The 20,194-nt window shown below is 42.1% G+C and overlaps 1 protein-coding gene across 3 annotated transcripts in view; it reads right to left on the reverse strand.

Annotated features, from left to right (window-relative positions):
* CHD6 (chromodomain helicase DNA binding protein 6) overlaps positions 1–20,194 on the reverse strand; it is a 205,630-nt gene that overhangs the window by 100,277 nt on the left and 85,159 nt on the right. For all 3 annotated transcript variants that reach the window (XM_078444070.2, XM_078444069.2, XM_078444068.2), the window contains exons 4-6: positions 18,628–18,775; positions 16,653–16,802; positions 2,154–2,216 (exon numbers count right to left, since the gene is read on the reverse strand). In XM_078444070.2, the coding sequence (XP_078300196.1) occupies positions 2,154–2,216; positions 16,653–16,802; positions 18,628–18,775 (361 nt within the window). The remainder of the gene's footprint in view (positions 1–2,153; positions 2,217–16,652; positions 16,803–18,627; positions 18,776–20,194) is intronic.

Genomic DNA, 20,194 nt, shown 5'->3' on the forward strand with positions numbered 1-20,194 from the left:
CAAAGTAAGGAAGTTTGCTCTCATAAATATTTGAAGATAAAACTATGTTCTCACCAGTGACAACATATCTTTCACTCCAGGTATACTCTCTGGATCTCCACAATGGTCCTGAGATATCTAAAGAACCCACCCTCCAAATGTTTTCCTTTCTTTCTTTCTTTCTTTTTTTTTTTTTTGTAGCTGTGGTTTTATTATTTTTTTTAATATGAAGTTTATTGTCAAATTGGTTTCCATACAACACCCAGTGCTCATCCCAACAGGTGCCCTCCTCATTGCCCATCACCCACTTTCCCCTCCCTCCCACCCCCCATCAACCCTCAGTTTATTCTCAGTTTTTAAGGGTCTCTATGGTTTGCCTTCTTCCCTCTCTGTAACATTTTTCCCCCCTTTCCCTCCCCCATGGTCTTCTGTTAACTTTCTCAGGATCCACATAAAAGTGAACACATATGGTATCTGTCTTTCTCTGTATGACTTATTTCACTTAGCACAACACTCTCCAGTTCCATCCACGTTGCTACAAAAGGCCAGATTTCATTCTTTCTCATTGCCACGTAGTATTCAATTGTGTTTATAAACCGCAATTTCCTTATCCATTCATCAGTCAATGGACATTTAGGCTCTTTCCATAATTTGGCTATTGTTGAAAGTGCTGCTATAAACATTGGGGTACAAGTGCCCCTATGCGTCAGCATTCCTGTATCCCTTGGGTAAATTCCTAACACTGCTATTGCTGGGTCATAGGGTGGATCTATTTTTAATATTTTGAGGAACCTCCACCCTGTTTTCCAGAGCAGCTGCACCAGTTTGCATTCCCACCAACAGTGCAAGAGGGCTCCCATTTCTCCACATCCTCTCCAGCATCTATAGTCTCCTGATTTGTTCATTTTAGCCACTCTGACTGGCATGAGGTGATATCTGAGTGTGGTTTTGATTTGTATTTCCCTGATGAGGAGTGACGTTGAGCATCTTTTCATGTACCTGTTGGCCATCTGGATGTCTTCTTTAGAGAAATGCCTATTCATGTCTTCCGCCCATTTCTTCACTGGATTATGTTTTTGGGCGTGGAGTTTGGTGACTTCTTTATAGATTTTGGATACTAGCCCTTTGTCCAATATGTCATTTGCAAATATCTTTTCCCATTCCGTCGGTTGCCTTTTAGTTTTGTTGACTGTTTCCTTTGCAGTGCAGAAGCTTTTTATCTTGATGAGGTCCCAATAGTTCATTTTTGCTTTTAATTCCCTTGCCTTTGGAGATGTGTCAAGTAAGAAATTGCTGCGGCTGAGGTCAGAGAGGTTTTTTTCCCTGCTTTCTCCTCTAGGGTTTTGATGGTTTCCTGTCTCACATTCAGGTCCTTCATCCATTTTGAGTTTATTTTTGTGAATGGTGTAAGAAAGTGGCCTAGTTTCACTCTTCTGCATGTTGCTGTCCAGTTCTCCCAGCACCATTTGTTAAAGAGACTGTCTTTTTTCCATTGTATATTCTTTCCTGCTTTGTCAAAGATTAGTTGGCCATTCTTTTGTGGGTCCAATTTTGGAGTCTCTATTTTATTCCATTGGTCTATGTGTCTATTTTTGTGCCAATACCATGCTGTCTTGATGACTACAGCTTTGTAGCAGAGGCTAAAGTCTGGGATTGTGATGCCTCCTGCTTTGGTTTTCTTCTTCAATATTACTTTGGCTATTTGGGGTCTTTTGTGGTTCCATACAAATTTTAGGATTGCTTGTTCTAGCTTTGAGAAGAATGCTGGTGCAACTTTGATTGGGATTTCATTGAACGTGTAGATTGCTTTGGGTAGTATTGACATTTTAACAATATCCAAATGTTTTCAATATGGCTCTTTTTCCATGTTCTCTTCTTGGCCCCCTGAGGACTTTCCCTGGGCTGCAGAAACTAAGGGACAAAAATACCTTCTGCTAGCATCACAATGGAGGGAAAAAATTATTTGGGGCTATATTCAAATATTTAACAATTTTAGGACCTAAAATCTTCCATGGGGGTAAGAATAATAAAGAATAAAAGAATAAAAGAATGACTAGCCAGACATTGCTTTGCTCTCACTCTGGCCAATCAGGACCATTCCAGGTTGTCTAGCCAAATCTCTCTTCACAGAGGGGAGAACCTGTGATATAAAAGCTGACACATAAGCCACTAACCTCCTGGACGGTCTTAGATGCCAGGATCTTCTCAATGATGTTTGCGTCATCTTCTGGAGGCTCCTGGAGACAGAGGTTAAGAAGAAAGAAAATTACTGGCACCACAGAATCCAAGAAATAATTCTGTAAGAAACGCTATAGCAGGTACTACTTGGTCTGAAAGTTCACCATTGAGTGCTGAGGCCTCCCTCCCTATCAGTCCACAGAGTGATCAAAAGATCACAAACATTCTAACGTCTGGACACAACCTAACACCTCCCCTTCCACATAAGCAGAGAAGTTATGCGGCTTTTCAGACTCTTAATTTCAGATCTGCCTTTAGGATCACTAAAATTGGTCCCAGGACTTCCCTTTTCTGCCAAACCTGCCTACGTGTTGCTGCATAAAATTTTCAGAAAGGTGTAACAAAAAGGAGTCTGGGGGCCTTAGAAGCGAAGAGTCCTAATTCTAACACCTACCAGCTACTGACTTTGGGTAAGTCAATTAACACGTCTTCGTTTCCAAATCTATTAAAATAGGAGTTAAATATACTTATCTCACTGGGTTACTGGGAGGATAAAACGGTATGTGAAAATATTTTTGGAACAGTAAGCACTATGCAAATGCAAGGCATAATTATTCTCTACTAAACGATACCGTCTTTCCCTTCTGTGTCTGGAAATGGCTGTTTCACCCATCATCCTTTGCCTATAAATCCTAACTCAAAACAAATTAATTTCTTCCTTTCTACCCCGGCTACACATCAACATTTCTAGGCTCCTGATCTCCATGAAATCTCTCTACAGAGTATTTGATTAAATAATTACAAACTTAAAAAGGATGTGTTGAGTCAGAACACTCTTATGTTTGATGTTCTTTCTGGGACTTTATTTGTGCCATCCTATTTCAGAGGTTTTGTATGTGCTATATGACCTCCTCAGATCTAGTATTTGTCCACAACAGGGTACTCAGAACAGAATGAGAAGAATGCTCATCACAATAGCCGTAGCTCCCAAAATAACTTGGGTTCCTGATCAGAACTTCCCCAAGGATGACTTCATGCTGCATTACTACTGTCTTCAGTCCTACCCATTCCAGGGTTCGCCTGTCCCAGAGCCACACCATTACAGAAAATGGTATATAAAGGTATGTAAAATCAAACTTTCTCCAGAAAAGTACTGAAAGAAAGAAAGGAAGAACGAAAGAAAGAGGAGGAGGGCAGATGGTAGAAACGAAGTATGGCGATTAGCAGGCGATGACAGATGCTCCCAAAGGTTACAAATATTTATTACATTCCCCTAGACACATGGCATGGTGCTAGGTGCCATGCCAAAGTTAATCCAAAGTGACAAGAGTCTACTCCCACTGCTCAACAAGAAGACAAGTCGATTGTGCCTACCATATAGTAGGAAGAAGGGATGGGGATACAGACTAAGCTTTTGTTTTTCTGCTCAAGTGTTCTGCCTGATTCTTAAGCACAAGTAAGGAAAGGAAGAGGCGGCAGGTGGCTGTTGCCTGCCTTCTCCCATTACAATGTAAACCTTCTGAGGGCAGGGATCCTTATTTGTTTTATCCACTGCTATAGCTAAAGCCCTGAAAAGGCCAGGCACCAGTGGGTGACCAGTATATATTTGTTAATGCTAAATACAAGGAAGAGGAAGAGAGAGGAAATACATGAGGAAATAAAGCATCTAACTCACCGGGGCTACAGACTGCAGACAGTTAATATTCTTAATCTACGTCACTTAATTAAAAATTCTCCTCCTTCTTCATACACTGGGACCTAGCCATACTGTCAGGATGGCCAACAGCAAAGGGCCAGGGCCTGGTGTAGTTTTCTTAAACCAAAGATCACTACCCCAACCTTGCAACCAACAAAGGAACAGGTGCCGGTTAAGAGAAAGTAGATGAATGAACAAACCTCCTTCCTAATTTCCTACTTCATTTCCTTCCTAAATTTCTTCCACATTATTTACTGTCTTTTAGGTTTATTCACTGGTCTTACAGAAATAGATGAGCCATAGTCCTCCTCAGCAAGGAACTACCAGATATGCTAACATAACACTTTAAAAGTTATTGAAGTATGGCATACATACAGTATATAGAGATCTCAAGTGTACAACCAATGAATTCTTACACATACACATACCCACTTGTATAAATATCACCTAGACCAAGTTACATAACATTCCCAATGTTCTGGGAGGCTCTCGCGCCCCCACTGGAAGTAACCACTATTCGGATTTCTACTACCACTGATTAGTTTTGCCTACTACTAAGCTTCATGTAAATGGAACTATATAGTATGTGGTTCATTCTTCTGTATTTCTGCATAGTATTTAGTTGTATAAATATACTACCATTTATTTATCTGCTGTTGAGGAATATTTGGGTTGCTTCCAACATTTATATACACTGTGTATATTTTGGTGGACAAATGCACTCATTTATCTTGGATATATACCGAAAAGTGGAATTGCAAGGTTATGAGGTAGATTATATGTTTAGTTTTAATGAATGTTGTCAAAATTTTTTCCAAACTGATTCTGACAATTTTTATACCCACCAGCCACGTATGGGAGTTCCAGGTGACTTAATATTGTCAATCTTTAAAATTTTGGCCATTCTTGTGGCTAAATTCACATCTATAAATTTAATTAATTCACATCTTTAATTCACATCTCCCTAGCAATTGAGGATGCTGAGCACCTTTTCATATGCTTACTGACCGTGTGGATAACCTCTCCGTGAAGCTCCATTCATGTCATTTGCCGATTTTAAAAATTGTCCTTTTTTAAAATTTGTACGAGTTCATTATACATTTCTGAATAAGTGTCCTGTCAGTTATACAGATTACAAATATTACCTGCCAATCTATGATTTACCTTTTGCTTCTATAAATGTGTCTTTTGATGAACAGAAGTTCTACATAATCCACCTTATCAATCTTTTCTCTTATACATTCTTGTGTGTTGTTGAATCATGTGGCAGCAATGTGGCAGTGTTGTTGTGGCAGCAATGGCTGCCACAAAGGTCACTCATTAAGCCACATAAAGTAATTTAAAATTTTCTTGCAGCCACCTTTTTAAAAAAGTAAAAATAGGGGCTCAGTCAGTTGAGCTCCCAACTCTTGATTTCAGCTCAGGTCATGATCCCAGGGTCGTGGGATTGAGCCCTGTATTGGGCTCTGTGCTGAATATGGAGCCTGCTTGAGATTCTTTCTCTCTCTCTCTCTCTCTCTCTCTCTCTCTCTCTCTTTCTCCCTCTGCCCGCCTCCCCAACTCGTGCTCTCTCTAAAAATAAAAATAGTAAAAATAAACAGATGAAATGAATTTTAATATTTTGTTTAAAGCAATATATGCAAAAATTTATTATTTCAATGTATAACCAATATAAAATTATTAATAAGATACTTTATATTCACTCATTAAGTCTTTAAAATCCGATGTGTACTTCACACTTAAAGCACATCTGAATTCAGACTACCCATATTTGTTTTTTTTTTCAATATATGAAGTTTATTGTCAAATTGGTTTCCATACAACACCCAGTGCTCATCCCAAAAGGTGCCCTCCTCAATACCCATCACCCACCCTCCCCTCCCTCCCACCCCCCATCAACCCTCAGTTTGTTCTCAGTTTTTAAGAGTCTCTTATGCTTTGGCTCTCTCCCACTCTAACCTCTTTTTTTTTTTTTTTCCTTCCCCTCCCCCATGGGTTTCTGTTAAGTTTCTCGGGATCCACATAAGAGTGAAACCATATGGTATCTGTCTTTCTCTGTATGGTTTATTTCACTTAGCATCACACTCTCCAGTTCCATCCATGTTGCTACAAAGGGCCATATTTCGTTCGAGAAAGAACGAAGTAGTAGTACTTGCCCTGTAGTACTCCATTGTGTATATAAACCACAATTTCTTTATCCATTCATCAGTTGATGGACATTTAGGCTCTTTCCATAATTTGGCTATTGTGGAGAGTGCTGCTATAAACATTGGGGTACAAGTGCCTCTATGCATCAGTACTCCTGTATCCCTTGGGTAAATTCCTCGCAGTGCTATTGCTGGGTCATAGGGTAGGTCTATTTTTAATTTTCTGAGGAACCTCCACACTGCTTTCCAGAGCAGCTGCACCAGCTTGCATTCCCACCAACAGTGCAAGAGGGTTCCCGTTTCTCCACATCCTCTCCAGGATCTATAGTCTCCTGATTTGTTCATTTCGGCCACTCTGACTGGTGTGAAGTGATATCTGAGTGTGGTTTTGATTTGTATTTCCCTGATAAGGAGCGACGTTGAGCATCTTTTCATGTGCCTGTTGGCCATCCGGATCAGACTACCCATATTTCAAGTGCTTACAGCCACATCGGGCTAGTCGGAGCCCTATGGAGCAGCGCAGCTCTGTTTGGTTCTACTTGTTTTTATAGCAACACTACCTTGTCTTCATTACTGGAGTGTGATTACAAGTCTGGATTACAGGGAGTCTTCCAACTGAGTTCTCCGGAAAGATTGCCTGGCTATTCTAGGTCTTTTGTGTTTCTATCATCAATTTCCAGCAGAAAACACCCCGCTTAGATTCTGACTGGGAATGAACTGCAGACATCTTAACAATATTGAATACATGTATGTCATACATTGCTCTATTTATGTAGGTCTTCTTTAATTTCTCTCAGCAATGTTTTTCATATAGAGAGGGCTTGTATATCTTTTGAGAGCTATTCCAGAATATCTAATATTTTTGATGATGTTACAAATGGCATTTTAGAATTTTTCTTTCCTGATTTCATGCTGCCACTTCACAGAAATAAAGTAGATGTTTATGTATATTGTCTTTGTATCCAACAATTTAGCTAAATCCACATTTATTAATTCTAATGGTTTGTCAATTCTGTTGAATTTTCAACACACACAGTCATGTCATCTACAAATACTGAATCGTACTTCTTCCGTTCCAATTTTTAAACTTTTTATTTCTTTGTTTACTTATAGCAATGGCCAGGACCTCCAGTGTATCTCTTTTTTAAAATTTATGTTACATATTCTTTTTTTTTTTAATGTTTATTTATTTTTGAGAGAGCAAGAGGGGGAGGGGCAGAGAGAGAGGGGGACAGAGGATCCGAAGCAGGCTCGATGCTGATACCAGACAGCCCAACAGAGGGCTCGAACTCGCGAACTGTGAGATCATGACCTGAGCCTAAGTTGGATGCTTAACTAACTGAGAAACCCAGGTATCCCCTGCATTTCTGAATATAAAGATAACAGTGGGATTTTTTTCTTACTCCCAAATTCAGCAGGAAAGCATTCGGTATCGTACCATTTAATATAACGTTAGTAGTCAGTTTTTACCTAGTGGATTTTAAGTCTTTGGTTTTCTACAGTTTCAGATGTGCCTGAATATGGTTTTTGTTTTTGTATTTTCCCTGCTTGGGAGTTACCTGATGCTGAATGTATTGGTTGATATACCCCATCAGTTTATGGGAGTTGTTGGCCATTTACTTTTATCATCAAACACTCCTCTGCTCCAATCTCTCCTCCACATCTAGGACTCTAATCAGAGATACACATTGCACCTTTTCACTGCACCCCAATTGTTTCATATGCTTTGTTCTGCTCTTTCCATTCTTTTTTCTATGTGGCAGTTCAGAAATTTTCTATTGATTTGTCTTCAAAGTCACCAATCTTATCTTCTGTTGTATCTAACCTGCTTTAATTTTTATTGCAGGTTATTTTAATTTTTTAGTTTTTAGATTTTAAAAAGTTTTTAGATTTATACACACACACAAATATATATATTTTTAATGTTTATTTTTGAGAGACTGAGAGACAGTGTGAGCGGGGGAGGGGCAGAGAGGGAGACACAGACTATGAAGCAGGCTCCAGGCTCGGAGCTGTCAGCATAGAGCCCAACATGGGGCTCAAACTCATGAACTGCAAGATCATAACCTGAGCCAAAGTTAGACGCTTAACCACCTGAGCCACCAGGCGCCCCTCTAATCTGCCTTTAAAGTCATCCACTGTATTCTAAGTTTTTTAAATTGGAATTTTCAGTCCAGACTGTTGAACCGATTCTCTTTACAGATTCATTTCTTCACTGGAATTCTTCACTTTAAAATTTTTTTGGCTCATTTTCTTTTATTTTCTTTCACATGTTAATCAGTTATTTTAAAATTCTTTTCTGTTAAGTCCACTACCTGGATCATCTAGGGTCTGCTTCTATTATATATTACTTCTACTTTTTAGTCACATTTTTTCCAGCTTTTTCAAATGTGCAATAGTTTTTTACTTATGGTAGATACTGTGAATAAAGGAACCTTAGCAGCTCCTAACAATATTTTCCACAACTATTTCCTATTTTCTCTGAGAGAGGGGGTGGTCCCTGGGTCCAATGAGACACTGAATTGGGTCAGGCCTGGGTTACTGTTAAGATTTATCTCTTGCTTAGCAGGGGTACCTGGGTGGCTCAGTTGGTTGAGCGTCTAACTTCAGCTTGGGTCATGATCTCACAGCTCATGAGTTTGAGCTCTGCATTGGGCTCTGTGCTGACGGCTCGGAGCCTGGAGCCTGCTTCGGATTCCGTGTCTCCCTCTCTCTCTGCCCCCAACCCACTCGCATTCTGTCTCTGTCTCTCTCAAAAATAAATAAACATTAAAAAAAATTTTTTTAAAGATTCATCTCTTGTTTTACCCTGTTTCTCAAGCATGAATGTCCAGGGCCACTGACTGAATGTGGCAGGTCTTTCTATTCCTGAGCCCTGGAGTCTCCAATCCCAAGTAAGTTAAAAATCTCTCACTCTGTTTTTTAAAATTTATTTATTTATTTTGAGAGACAGAGAAAGAGAGAGAGAGAGAGCAAGTGCGAGCAAGGGAGGGGGAGAGAGAGAGAGAGAGAGAGAGATAAAGAGAATCCCAGGCAGGCTCCGCACTGTCAGCACAGAGCCTGACTCAGGGCTCAATCTCATGAATCTCAGGTGAGATCACGACCTGAGCTGAGATCAAGAGTCGAACACTTAACAGACTGAGCCACCCAGGTGCCCCTCTTAAAAACCTCTCTTCAGGGAGAGTTAGTTTTTCTACACTAAGTCCATCCCTTTAGTGAGATTTTCCCTATAGGTACCATGATACTGTGAGATTTCAATCTGCCTTCTGAATGAGCCACTAACTTCTTGGGCTACCCCAGAACTCCTCAATGTCCTGGGGAGAGCCCTTTGCTTTGGGGATCTTCTAGTTTCCAATCATTTCACCAGCAGGGGCAGATGGTGATGGTTTCTCTTCAACCCAGAGAAGTCTGTTTGAGCCAAGCCTGATCCTCAACCTGCACCTAGAACTGAGGAATGTTTCCAGAGAAGAAATAGTTCGCAACTGCCGGCTCATCTAGTAATAAATAGCTCATCACTGTCTGGAATTTTAGTTAATCTAATTCTTGTTGCTTTCACAGATATCTGATGTCTTTAAAGACACATTCTCTTTTTTTTTCCCTTTGCAATGAGTGTTGCCCTGCCACGACCTACTGTCTCTTCCCTGGAAGAAGGAATCCTCCCACATCAACTCTCATTCCAGGAACTCCCTAGGGCCTACTTTTTACTCTTTTCAATTCATACTCATTTTTCTGGTGATCTTGTCCAGTCTTGAGGTTTTAAATAAGGGCTACATCATGACACCAGCCAAGTTTATGTATCCAGCTCAGAAGCCCCCTCGATTCATAGACTCATATATCTAATTGTTACCTGCCATCTCCACTTGAATATCTCAGAGGTATTTCACACTTAAAATGTCTAAAATGTAAACTCCTGCTATCCTAGCCAACTTCCCTTCCCTACCCATTCCATCTACAGTTTTCTCCCAACTGAGTGAATTCTATCCTTCTTGGTGTTCAAACCAAAAATCTTGGTGTAATTCTTGATTCCTCCTATCTCTCCACACACTGTGTCTGATTAGCCAAGAAATCGTGTTGGCTATATCTTCAAAATATGTACAGAATCCAGCAATTTCTCACCACCTCCAATGCTTCTACCCTGGTCTAAATCACCTTCATTTCTCACCCAGGTTATTCCCAACTGCCTTCTACCTAGTTTCCCTGCTTCCACTCCTGCCCAACTAGTCTATTCACAATACAACATTCAGAACTGCCATTATTATGTCTTTTGCCTAACCTGCTTACAAGGCTTCTCTTTTAGAATAAAATCAAACATCTTTTAAAGGCCTACAACAAACCCTGCTGGAGCTCACCAAACGTCCCATCTCCTATCACCTTTCAGGTCTCCCTGCGTGTTCCTCACACACACTAGTGGCCCATTTCTACCTCAGAGACTCTGCACAGGCTATTCCCTCCGCCTAAAATGCCTCCCTCTCAAGATTCCCTCACTCCTTTACTGCCTTCAATTCTTTGCTCAAATGTTACCTTGGTGAGGCCAAAACAGACCACCCTAATTAAAACTGCAACCCTCACTCCTCAATTCCACATCACTCCTCTCCTGATTTTTTTTCTCACAGCACTTACCACCATTGATATACTACGCAATTTTATTACTTTTTAGGTTTGTTCCCAGCCTCTACCTAGGTATTTCCACCCTTTGGAAACTAACTCAGAGCTTGGCTGTTTGGCCTCCTCTCCCACAGGTTCAGAATCCAGCAAATGTGAAGAGGAGATCAGCTGCATGGATTTCGTAGGTCCCCTCTCCATTTATTGCATGCTCCCTCTGTGAGAGCAGGGAGTTTTGCCTCTTTTGATCCTTGATGTTATCTCCAGCACAAAACAGTCCTTGGCAGGTAGTAGGTCCTCAAGAAATATTTTTGAATAAATAATGTTAAGAGATTTTGCAATATAAATGGTAATATCAGCATAAAGCAAGTGCTGAGAACCTGCTGAAATCCCACAATTCAAGACAGGGCACTTCGGCAAATTAGGAGAGCCTCTGAAAGTGCAGCGACATCTGAGTTAGATCTCTGTTAACCAGCACTAAACTTTCATAATTTCTGACTACCTTTCCTACCCACTCCCAAGTCTGTAGAACCCAGACTAACCAGGGAGCATTCATACATGTACACATGTACTGACAGGAACAATTATGTCTTCCTCACTATTAGATTGCTTCAAACATTCTTATTCTTATCTACCATTAAGAATAGAAAAAAGATGGGTTTTAGTGGGAGGATTCTGATAATGTTATTTGGAGTTTTTACTAGGACCAGCCAAATCCAAGGAAACGTTAACACACGGACAAGAAAGGACAGTACTTTACTCTGAGTATTAAAAGGATGAAGGGCTTCAGGGGCACCTGGGTGGCTCAGTTGGTTGTGTGACTGACCCTTGATTTCAGCTCAGGTCATGATCTTGCAGTTTGTGGGATCAAGCCCCACGTTGGGCTCCTCACTGGGCATGGAGTCTGCTTGGGATTCCTTCTCTCTCTGTCTCTCTGCCCCTCTCCTGCTTGCACATGTGCTCTCTAAATAAATAAATAAACTTTAAGAAAAAAATAAATAAAAGGATGGAGGGCTTCAAACATTCTTCACCATAGAAAATTTTCAAGTAAAAATTAAGGAACGTGAAATAAAATTTCAACTTATCTTTTTTTTTTTTTAAGGTACTTTTTTTTTTTAATGTTTTATTTATTTTTGAGACAGGGAGAGACAGAGCATGAACAGGGGAGGGTCAAAGAGAGGGAGACACAGAATCTGAAACAGGCTCCAGGCTCTGAGCTGTCAGCACAGAGCCTGACGCGGGGCTCGAACTCACGGACTGCGAGATCATGACCTGAGCCAAAGTCAGCCGCTTAACCGACTGAGCCACCCAGGCACCCCTCAACTTATCTTTTATAGGAAGAGCAATGAATACTGGAATTAAAAAAAAAAAAATCAGTGAGGGGTGCCTGGGTGACTCAGTCAGGTAAGCATTTGACTTTGGCTCAGGTCATGATCTTGTGTTTGGTGAGTTCAAGCCCCACATCAGGCTCTGTGCTCACAGCTCAGAGCCTGGAGCCTGCTTTGGATTCTGTGTCTTCCTCTCTCTCTGCCCCTCCCTGGCTCACACCCCTCCCTGTCTCTCTCTCTCTCAAAAGTGAATGAACATTAAAAAAAAAAAAAAAGGGGGGGGCCACCTGGGTGGCTCAGTCGGTTAAGCGTCCGACTTCAGCTCAGGTCACGATCTCGCGGTCCGTGAGTTCGAGCCCTGCATCGGGCTCTGGGCTAATGGCTCAGAGCCTGGAGCCTGCTTCCGATTCTGTGTCTCCCTCTCTCTCTGCCCCTCCCCCGTTCATGCCCTGTCTCTCTCTGTCTCAAAAATAAATAAACGTTAAAAAAAAAAAATTTAAAAAAAAAAAAAAAAAAAAAAGGAAAGAGGAGTGCCTGGGTGGCTCACCTGGTTAAGCATCCAATTCTTACTTTTGGCTCAGGTTATTATCTCACAACTCTGTGGGTTCGAGCCCCCACATCGGGCTCTGTGCTGGCAGCACAGGGCCTGCTTGGGCTCCTCTCTCTCCCTCTGTAGCTGCCCTTCCCCCACTTGTGCGTCTCTCTCAAAATAAATAGATGAACTTAAAAAAAAATAAAGAAAAAGAAGAAAGAAAAGAATAATTCCTTTAAAAAAAAACTGATTATCATCAAAACACTGAGAGCAGGCTTTACTCTATCCCAATAAAAGGAAAAGGGAATAGCATTTCCAAAATACACATCAAAGCAGGACGGAAACTAGGAAATCAGGACTTTTCTAAACAGAGATTGTGCATAAGCACGATCATGTGTGTATCAACACTCCATGTATACAGATACACACAGATATAAACTAAATCTGCTTGCCAAACACACTTCCATAACAACCATCTGTTCTCAGCTACTTGGAATTTTCTCAAATTATCCTTCAAAGAAGGCCATTTTAATTCATTCTCTTTCATGTCAGAGACTCAGATAACTAAAAATTTTTTTCTTAGGGAAAATTTCAAAAATTGTCAACCCTAGTCACCCCCAACCTCAACCAACCACCTGATTTAGTTCTATTTAGCTAGGCACAAGGGAGAGGTTCTAGCAAGAAGCAAATCACTTTTCAAATCACCAAGTATATGAGGGTACAAAAGTAGCATCAAACGAGATGCCCAGTCTCAGGGGCTTACATTCGTGTAGGGAAAGCAACACAAAACATTTTTACTAGAAACGTTGCAGGTTAAATTCTAATTGGTGTGACAGTAACCTTAAGTCCAGCAAGAGTGCAAAAAGCAAGAACAGCTTGGATTTCACAGAATAGGTAAGGTTTTAGTAGGGCCCTAAGGAATGGTGGGTCGTAAGAGGACAACAAGCAGGAAGGAAAGCTGAAATGAACTGGAAGGATGAAAGAATGAGTCCAGAGGAAACAGGATGCATATACGGAATACTAAGTAAACAGTAGAGCAAAAGCATTAGAATGAGGTAGGGAAATAAACGGGAGTAAACAGGTAGTGTGTGGTCACATTTAAAACAAAAATCAGGCAGGAATTTTGATTTAATATCGGAGTTGAGAAACAACCACCTTAGACCATAGAGCAGGGGCACTCTCCCCCAGCTCAGGGAAGGAAACAGGGGGCTTCTGGGGGAGAAAACAACTGGGCTCAGCCCATCAGGCACGGCAAAAGGTTAGACAAAGCGGAGGGCGCTGGCCTCAGAGACACAGAGTGAGGCACAGGAGGGCACCGGGAGCTGAAGCCTCATTCAGATTAAAGCCCTTTGTTCTAAAAGGCAAAATCACACAAACTGCACAAACTGTAGGAGGCAGAAACTGAGACAGCCTTGTAAAAATCTACACAACAACTGCGAAAGTCTGTCTCTGTTCCAGACACCAACATCCGTTTGACAAAGAATAAGAAAGCAAAGACTTTGCTCACTGTGACGTGAGGATGGAAAGTTATTTCCTGCCCCCGAATCCCGTATCCCAGTCAGGGGACCGTCCCTCTGGCTCCAGAGCAGGGCTGTGCTAGCATGCCAGTCCTGGCCTACCACGAATCACGTGTAAAGATGTTTCCAGCAACTCCCCACTAGACAGCCAGTGCTGAGGCTGCAGTCTGGGACTGGGCCAGGGGCCACAGAACAAGGCAGAGCATGTTGAGAAGGCACTGCCCGAGAAATGCAGCGAGGGAGCAGCAGGGCCTTTCTGCTGGGGACTCCACACGGTTCTCGGCCCCAAGCTACAGCCAGCAAGCAGGCAGACAGCCATCCAAAGGGCCTCGGGAGAAGGACACAAGTAAAAGCCTCATCTTCTTCAACTGATTTTCTGTGCCACTGGGTACTGAGGATTGTCTGGAATCCTAGATGAGATTCATGGCTTTCAAGGTTTGCCATCAGCCTGGGAAATCTTTGTTCAAACCTCACCAGGAAGCCCGAAACGTAAACCAGAGGCAAATGCGGTGTAGTCAGGCAGCAGCTAGGGCTCAGCGGAGGCCGGCTTCTGAAACCCACCCAATCCCCCTACAGGCCGTCTATCTACCCTGCATGCTAGGCCAGGCCTGGGACACAGAGGCCAGATCCACGTGCTTGCCAAAGCCACATATCAGGCCTCTTTCTGCTTAAATTTCACAACAATTTTTGAGGCCTAATTAATGAAAATTCAGATTCTATCGTATGTTAGCTCTCTCTCTCATGTACCTTGAAGAGGATAAAAAGAGCCTTGTTAAGATACATAAAATTTCCTGAATTATTTCTGTCAGATCAGCTAAAGCCGCCCTTCAGGTACCACAAAAGAAGTCATAACAACAACTGAAATATGGTTAATGACGGGCTGAATGGCTACTAGGAGAAAATAAATTCCCTTCTAATGTTTTAACTACCAAACCAACCATAAATCTCCAAGGAGGGAAAACCCATCATAAAGCAATATAATCCTATCACCTCATGGCACTCTTGCCAGGACTACTCTTAACTGTTTGCTTGAAAAGCACTACACTGATAGTACATCAAATTATTATTCCTATTAAGTGCTATGTTCATTGGTTGGATAACTCTTGGCAAAGGGACCTGAAATCAACTCTTACATGCTAGTCACTGGTTGACTACCACTAGGGTGTCCCATGACCCAGATCGTTCTGTGCCTGCTTCTTGGTTGTTAAACCAGGGACGACGACCCCTCCTCCTAGCTACTGTCCGTGCAAACACAAGGTGAAAGGATATGTGAAATTATGTGAAAATGCTTTAAGCTGGAGGCAAGGTGGTTTAGACAGATAAAGTATTACCGGCTTTGCTAAGCCACCCTAGTGCCCGGGAGGAAGGACAGGTATTTGTGCTCTGTTGCACATGCAGAGCATGAATTCTGCCAAGTCAGCGACAGGGACTCCACAACAACAGCCAGCCTGTGTCCCAGAATGTGCTGCTGGCAATGATGCCCTTCCTATATGCACAGCCTGTTTCTTCTTTTGCTTCTAATGTCTTCTCTGTAAGCTCCCTGGCACAGACCTCCTCCTTTTCAATATTTACCTCTCTTCCTTCTAGCATCTGGATATCAGGTCCCTCTTCTTGAAACCGCTGCCAATGGAAATCCCTAAAATACAAATAGGGCCGTCCTGCTTCTCTGCTGGAACCCTCAATGTCCCCTCCCCCCTACCATTTGCTCTGCAGTATTAAGGTCAAATACTTTAGCTAATCCCTAGGGCCTGCATAATGTGACTCTTCCTACCACTCAATGCTCATCTCCCACCACTCCTCAGACCAGATCCCAACATCCAGCCTAGCTGGTCTATCACAACACCACCCGCAACACCATCCAGGCTGTGGGCTTTAGTTCATGTTAGAAATGCCTTTCCTAAAATCCTGACCTCCCCCTTTCCGGTCCACTCCCCCATGTAGCCACTGTATCCAGCACATTCTTCTAAGGCCGCACTTTATCACAGTGTTCATATAGCCATAAGCCCTTTCTTCTTGGAGCCAGGGACCATGCCTTGATACTCATCCTTGTATCCCAAGACCTGGCCTTGTATGGACTCTTAATACACATTTATTGAATCCAAGTTCCAACTGTAATTACTAGTGCGTGTGATTTCATCCCATGAATGGCTGTTTAGTATGTTATCAGACTTTCACATTCTAATGGGAAAGACAAAGAAATAAATGCAATCAGAACACAATGATCAGCTGTGGCAAGTGCTATGAAAGAAACAGACAAGGAGTGAAACTGAGAATCATGGGGCTCAGAGGCAGAGATCTACTCTAAATACAAGAACCAGGAAAGACCTCTCTGGGGAGAAACCATTTTAGCTTAAAAGATGATGAACCAAGTCATGTAATGCATGTGAAGAAGAGATTTCAGGGCAAGAAGGTGGGAAAGAACTGTTAATCCAAGGCTAGGGAATGGGGAGAAAGTCATTTATATGCTAAAGGAATTTGCTGAGACAGAGAGAACCCTGCTGGGCACCATAACGGGAGTGAACTTCATTCTAAATGGATTAGGAAGCCAACTGAAGGTTATCAGCACCAGTTACAATAACCTAACCTAGCTTCAGCAAAGAGCCACAGAATAACTATCAAGTGGGCCAAAATGATGGATCAAGCCAAGGTCAGCACCCCAGCCACAGGCCGTACCTCCGCCTGCCATGCCAGTGTAGAAGCCGAGAGGGCGGACGTCCGGCCGGCTCCAAGAACGGCGATTGTCTCCCCGTCATCGTCCACCACCTTGAAATCCAGGTCCTCGTTATATTTTCTGCGCTTCACCTGCCGTCCTGAGCGTCGTTTCTGCAGGGCAAACACACCCATCGGAGAGATGCTCTGTGAGTCAAAGGCAAAAAGCTTGGACAAGAAAGAATACCCTCATCTACACTCACTGACATGCACAAGAGACCTGTCCTACTTTACAAAAGCAATCTTCCTTAAACACAACTCTTTTAAGAATTAAATTCACTCAAAATGAAATCTGGCTGAGGGAGGGGATCCAAATTGCCAAGATCCCCTGAGAAGAAGGTATAGTCTCAGAATCCAGTGAGATGTGTCTTGTTCATGAATGATAGTGACTTTCCTTTTCCTTTCTGGAGTCAGTTTCTATTCCAGTAAAACGGGGATGAGAGGTAAACTCCATCATCTTTCAGGTCCCTTCCAGCATAGCTGGAAGCTCTGATTTTAGGGCGATAAGATAATTGTTTCGGTTGTGGTCAAATTCACTGTACTTACAATATATTCTTTAAAAACTAAATTAATACCAGTTTTATTAGGACTTACTTTGAGAATCTCCTTGAAATGCAAGGAGACATATTAAGTGTGACAAAACAAGATTCATGAGTCACCATCTGAGGACTCATCTATAATTAAGTAACTCCTGACCTTTTAGAGAGACAACATTCTACAACAAAGCAGCCCAGTGGCTTTCCTCAAACAGAAAAACACATGGTTCATCTCATGGACACATCATATCCAAGCAGCAGAAACACTTCTGGGAACCACTCACCAGCTAGCTCACTCTTCAGTACTTCAATCTTAAAAAACAAAACCAAAGCCAAACACCACCTGCCTTATTTTTTAAAACATACCTCCTGGGCCTCTCTCTGTTCTCCCACCATTTCTTCATTATGTTACCTCTATGACGTTTAGTTTTACATGAGGGATTCCACATGAAAACCTGTCTCCCAATCCCATGTACATACAGATCACCACCCTGGAAACACTTAAACCCCTGCCAACTCCCATCAACCCAACATGCCTGCTGCTCTGCCCATGAGGACACCTGACAGCCACTAGCCCGAGTTCAGAGACAGTGATGGGGGAGGGGGGGGGGTTCTGCTCTGATACCCCAGACACTACTACTTATTATCACTGTGACATTAGAAGCTGATACCTTCCTACAGTGAAGACCATCTAGGAATCTACGAGGATCCAAGGATACTTGAATGTGCAGTAGTCGGATGATTTTACATGGTCCCCTTGCAGCAGGCATAACCCAGGTAAACTGTCATGGATATCAGAGGAAACAGCACTTTCCAATATTAGAACTCCTATCCAAGACAGGTTGCCTCAACTGAGGGAGAAAATTCCTACCAATGTCATGGGCATGCTTAGTAATGGCTTTAAAAATCTCATTCAGGTGGGCAACTCCTTGTTTCCATGTTTGGCCAAACTTCCTTTACTATTTTGGCAAAATGAATACACACAGCCCTGACTTTTCCAGCATCTGGGATTATGAGAATGTCCTTATGCAGACCGGCCCAGCCCTCTGAATCTTAAAAGCATTAGCTGCATTGCAAGTCAGGCCCCTGACACCTTACTCAGAGTGCCCCACAATTCAATTTTCCATATTCATTCTTTCTACAGCCTAATAACATGCTACTTCCCAAGAAGAAAGCAAACACCACTAAAAAAACCTGGGAGATCATTAGTATAAGGATCAGGATGCTAGGGGGAAAAAGCCTGTGGTCTTGGTGCTCACCCACCAAAACAGTGAAAGCCCAGCCCGGATCTATGCGCAAGGGGTGCAAGGCTGGAGATGGAGAGAGAAACGCAACAGGACGCGCGTCAGCAAGATCTGTGCGGCAGCCGTAACCGCCAGCAGGGTTCCCGGTCACAGCTGTACCTGGCTGTCTGCAGACTCAGTGGACTCCTCAGGACTCCGCAGGGATGGGTTCGGCAGGCCCTGATCCAGCTCTAAACTCTCCACTGTGGTTTCACTTTTCCTCTTTCCTTTCTTCTTTCTCTCCACTGGGGTTGGTCCTTGCTCCTTGCTACAAGGAGAAATTCAGAATTAAAACTCTTGGGCAGTTTTTAAAACTAAGAGTTCCCACGTGATCAAAGTAACGGTATCACATAAGGATATGGTATCGCAAGGAATTCTTGTCCTAGGGGTAGGCTTTAATGAAGAATCTACAAGAGTTTCTTCCCAGAACTATACACAGAAATATGGGAAGAAATACCTACATGGCTTGATGCAGAGTTCACTTTTTTACACCCCTATCATGATTCCTGTGGCTATGATTAATGTGGTAAGAAATAAAATAATATGAACATCTTCAAAACCTCACTTTCAGTTTATATAAATGTCTTCTCTAGTAAGCTTAATCGCTAGATATTGAGATATTGAGAATCAACAATTTCAATCGCCCTTTAGGTTACATGGGAAGAGACGTGTCCTTAATCTGTCACCATCCTCTACTGAAAATGGTCTATATAAGACTTGGAGGAAGTACTAGGAAGTCAAAATTGAAAACGATACTGTCCCTGTCCTTGAGGAGGTTACGAATATGAAAATCCTACAGGCCGCCCAGAGCAATAGCTCAAGGCAGTAGCTAAAAACCTCCTGAGAGAGGTGAAGATGGGCAAGATCCATCCATCCTGCAAGGTCCTGCTAAGATGGCAGCACCTCTAAAAAGCTTTTTCTGATCATCTTAGCTGATAAAATCTCTTTTCTATACTCCCAAACCACCTCAGCTATGCTTTGCTTAAGGTACTCAAACTCTGATCTTTCACCAAAGTTAGTTATTAACTATGATATCAGCCTCGGAACCACACAGTGCTTGAATCCTCTGTAGTTTCCATAAACATCTGCTGAGTGGATGAATATTTTATACTTCTCTGATCTCTCCTACCAGACTCCAAATTCCTAGAGGACAATATGTACTTGATTCAAGTTTGTATTCTTAGTCTTATGCCTTATACATAGTAAGTATCCAATAAATACTTATTGAAAAGATAGATGGATGCATCAATGGATGGATTAAGTCATTGGGGAGATTTGGGAGAATGCAACTGAGCAGAGATGTGCATGGAACGGTAATAATAATAGTAGCAGTACTAATAATTAGAGCTACTAGCTACATAGCAGTGATTACATGCAGGCACGACTCTCTAAGTATTTTACATGGATTATCTCCTTTAGTCTTCATATCAATCTTATAAGGCAGATAGTATTACTATCCTCATTTCATCAAGCAGCAGAGTGAGGTTCAGTTAGATTTCCAGGGTAAGATGGCTACTAAATAGTGAAGAAAGGATTTGAACCCAGGCATGCTCTTAACTACCCTGGCATTGTTAGGGAACTGAAGAGTGTTAAGGGCACATTTAGTAAAAGACAGTCTGTATGGCTGGATGACAGGGCAAGTGAACAGAAGCACTAAATAATGGAGCTGCAAAGCAACTAGGTATGT

Source organism: Panthera onca, chromosome A3 (assembly GCF_046562875.1).
Source record: "Panthera onca isolate mPanOnc1 chromosome A3, mPanOnc1 haplotype 2, whole genome shotgun sequence".
In the NCBI taxonomy this organism is placed as follows: domain Eukaryota; kingdom Metazoa; phylum Chordata; class Mammalia; order Carnivora; family Felidae; genus Panthera; species Panthera onca.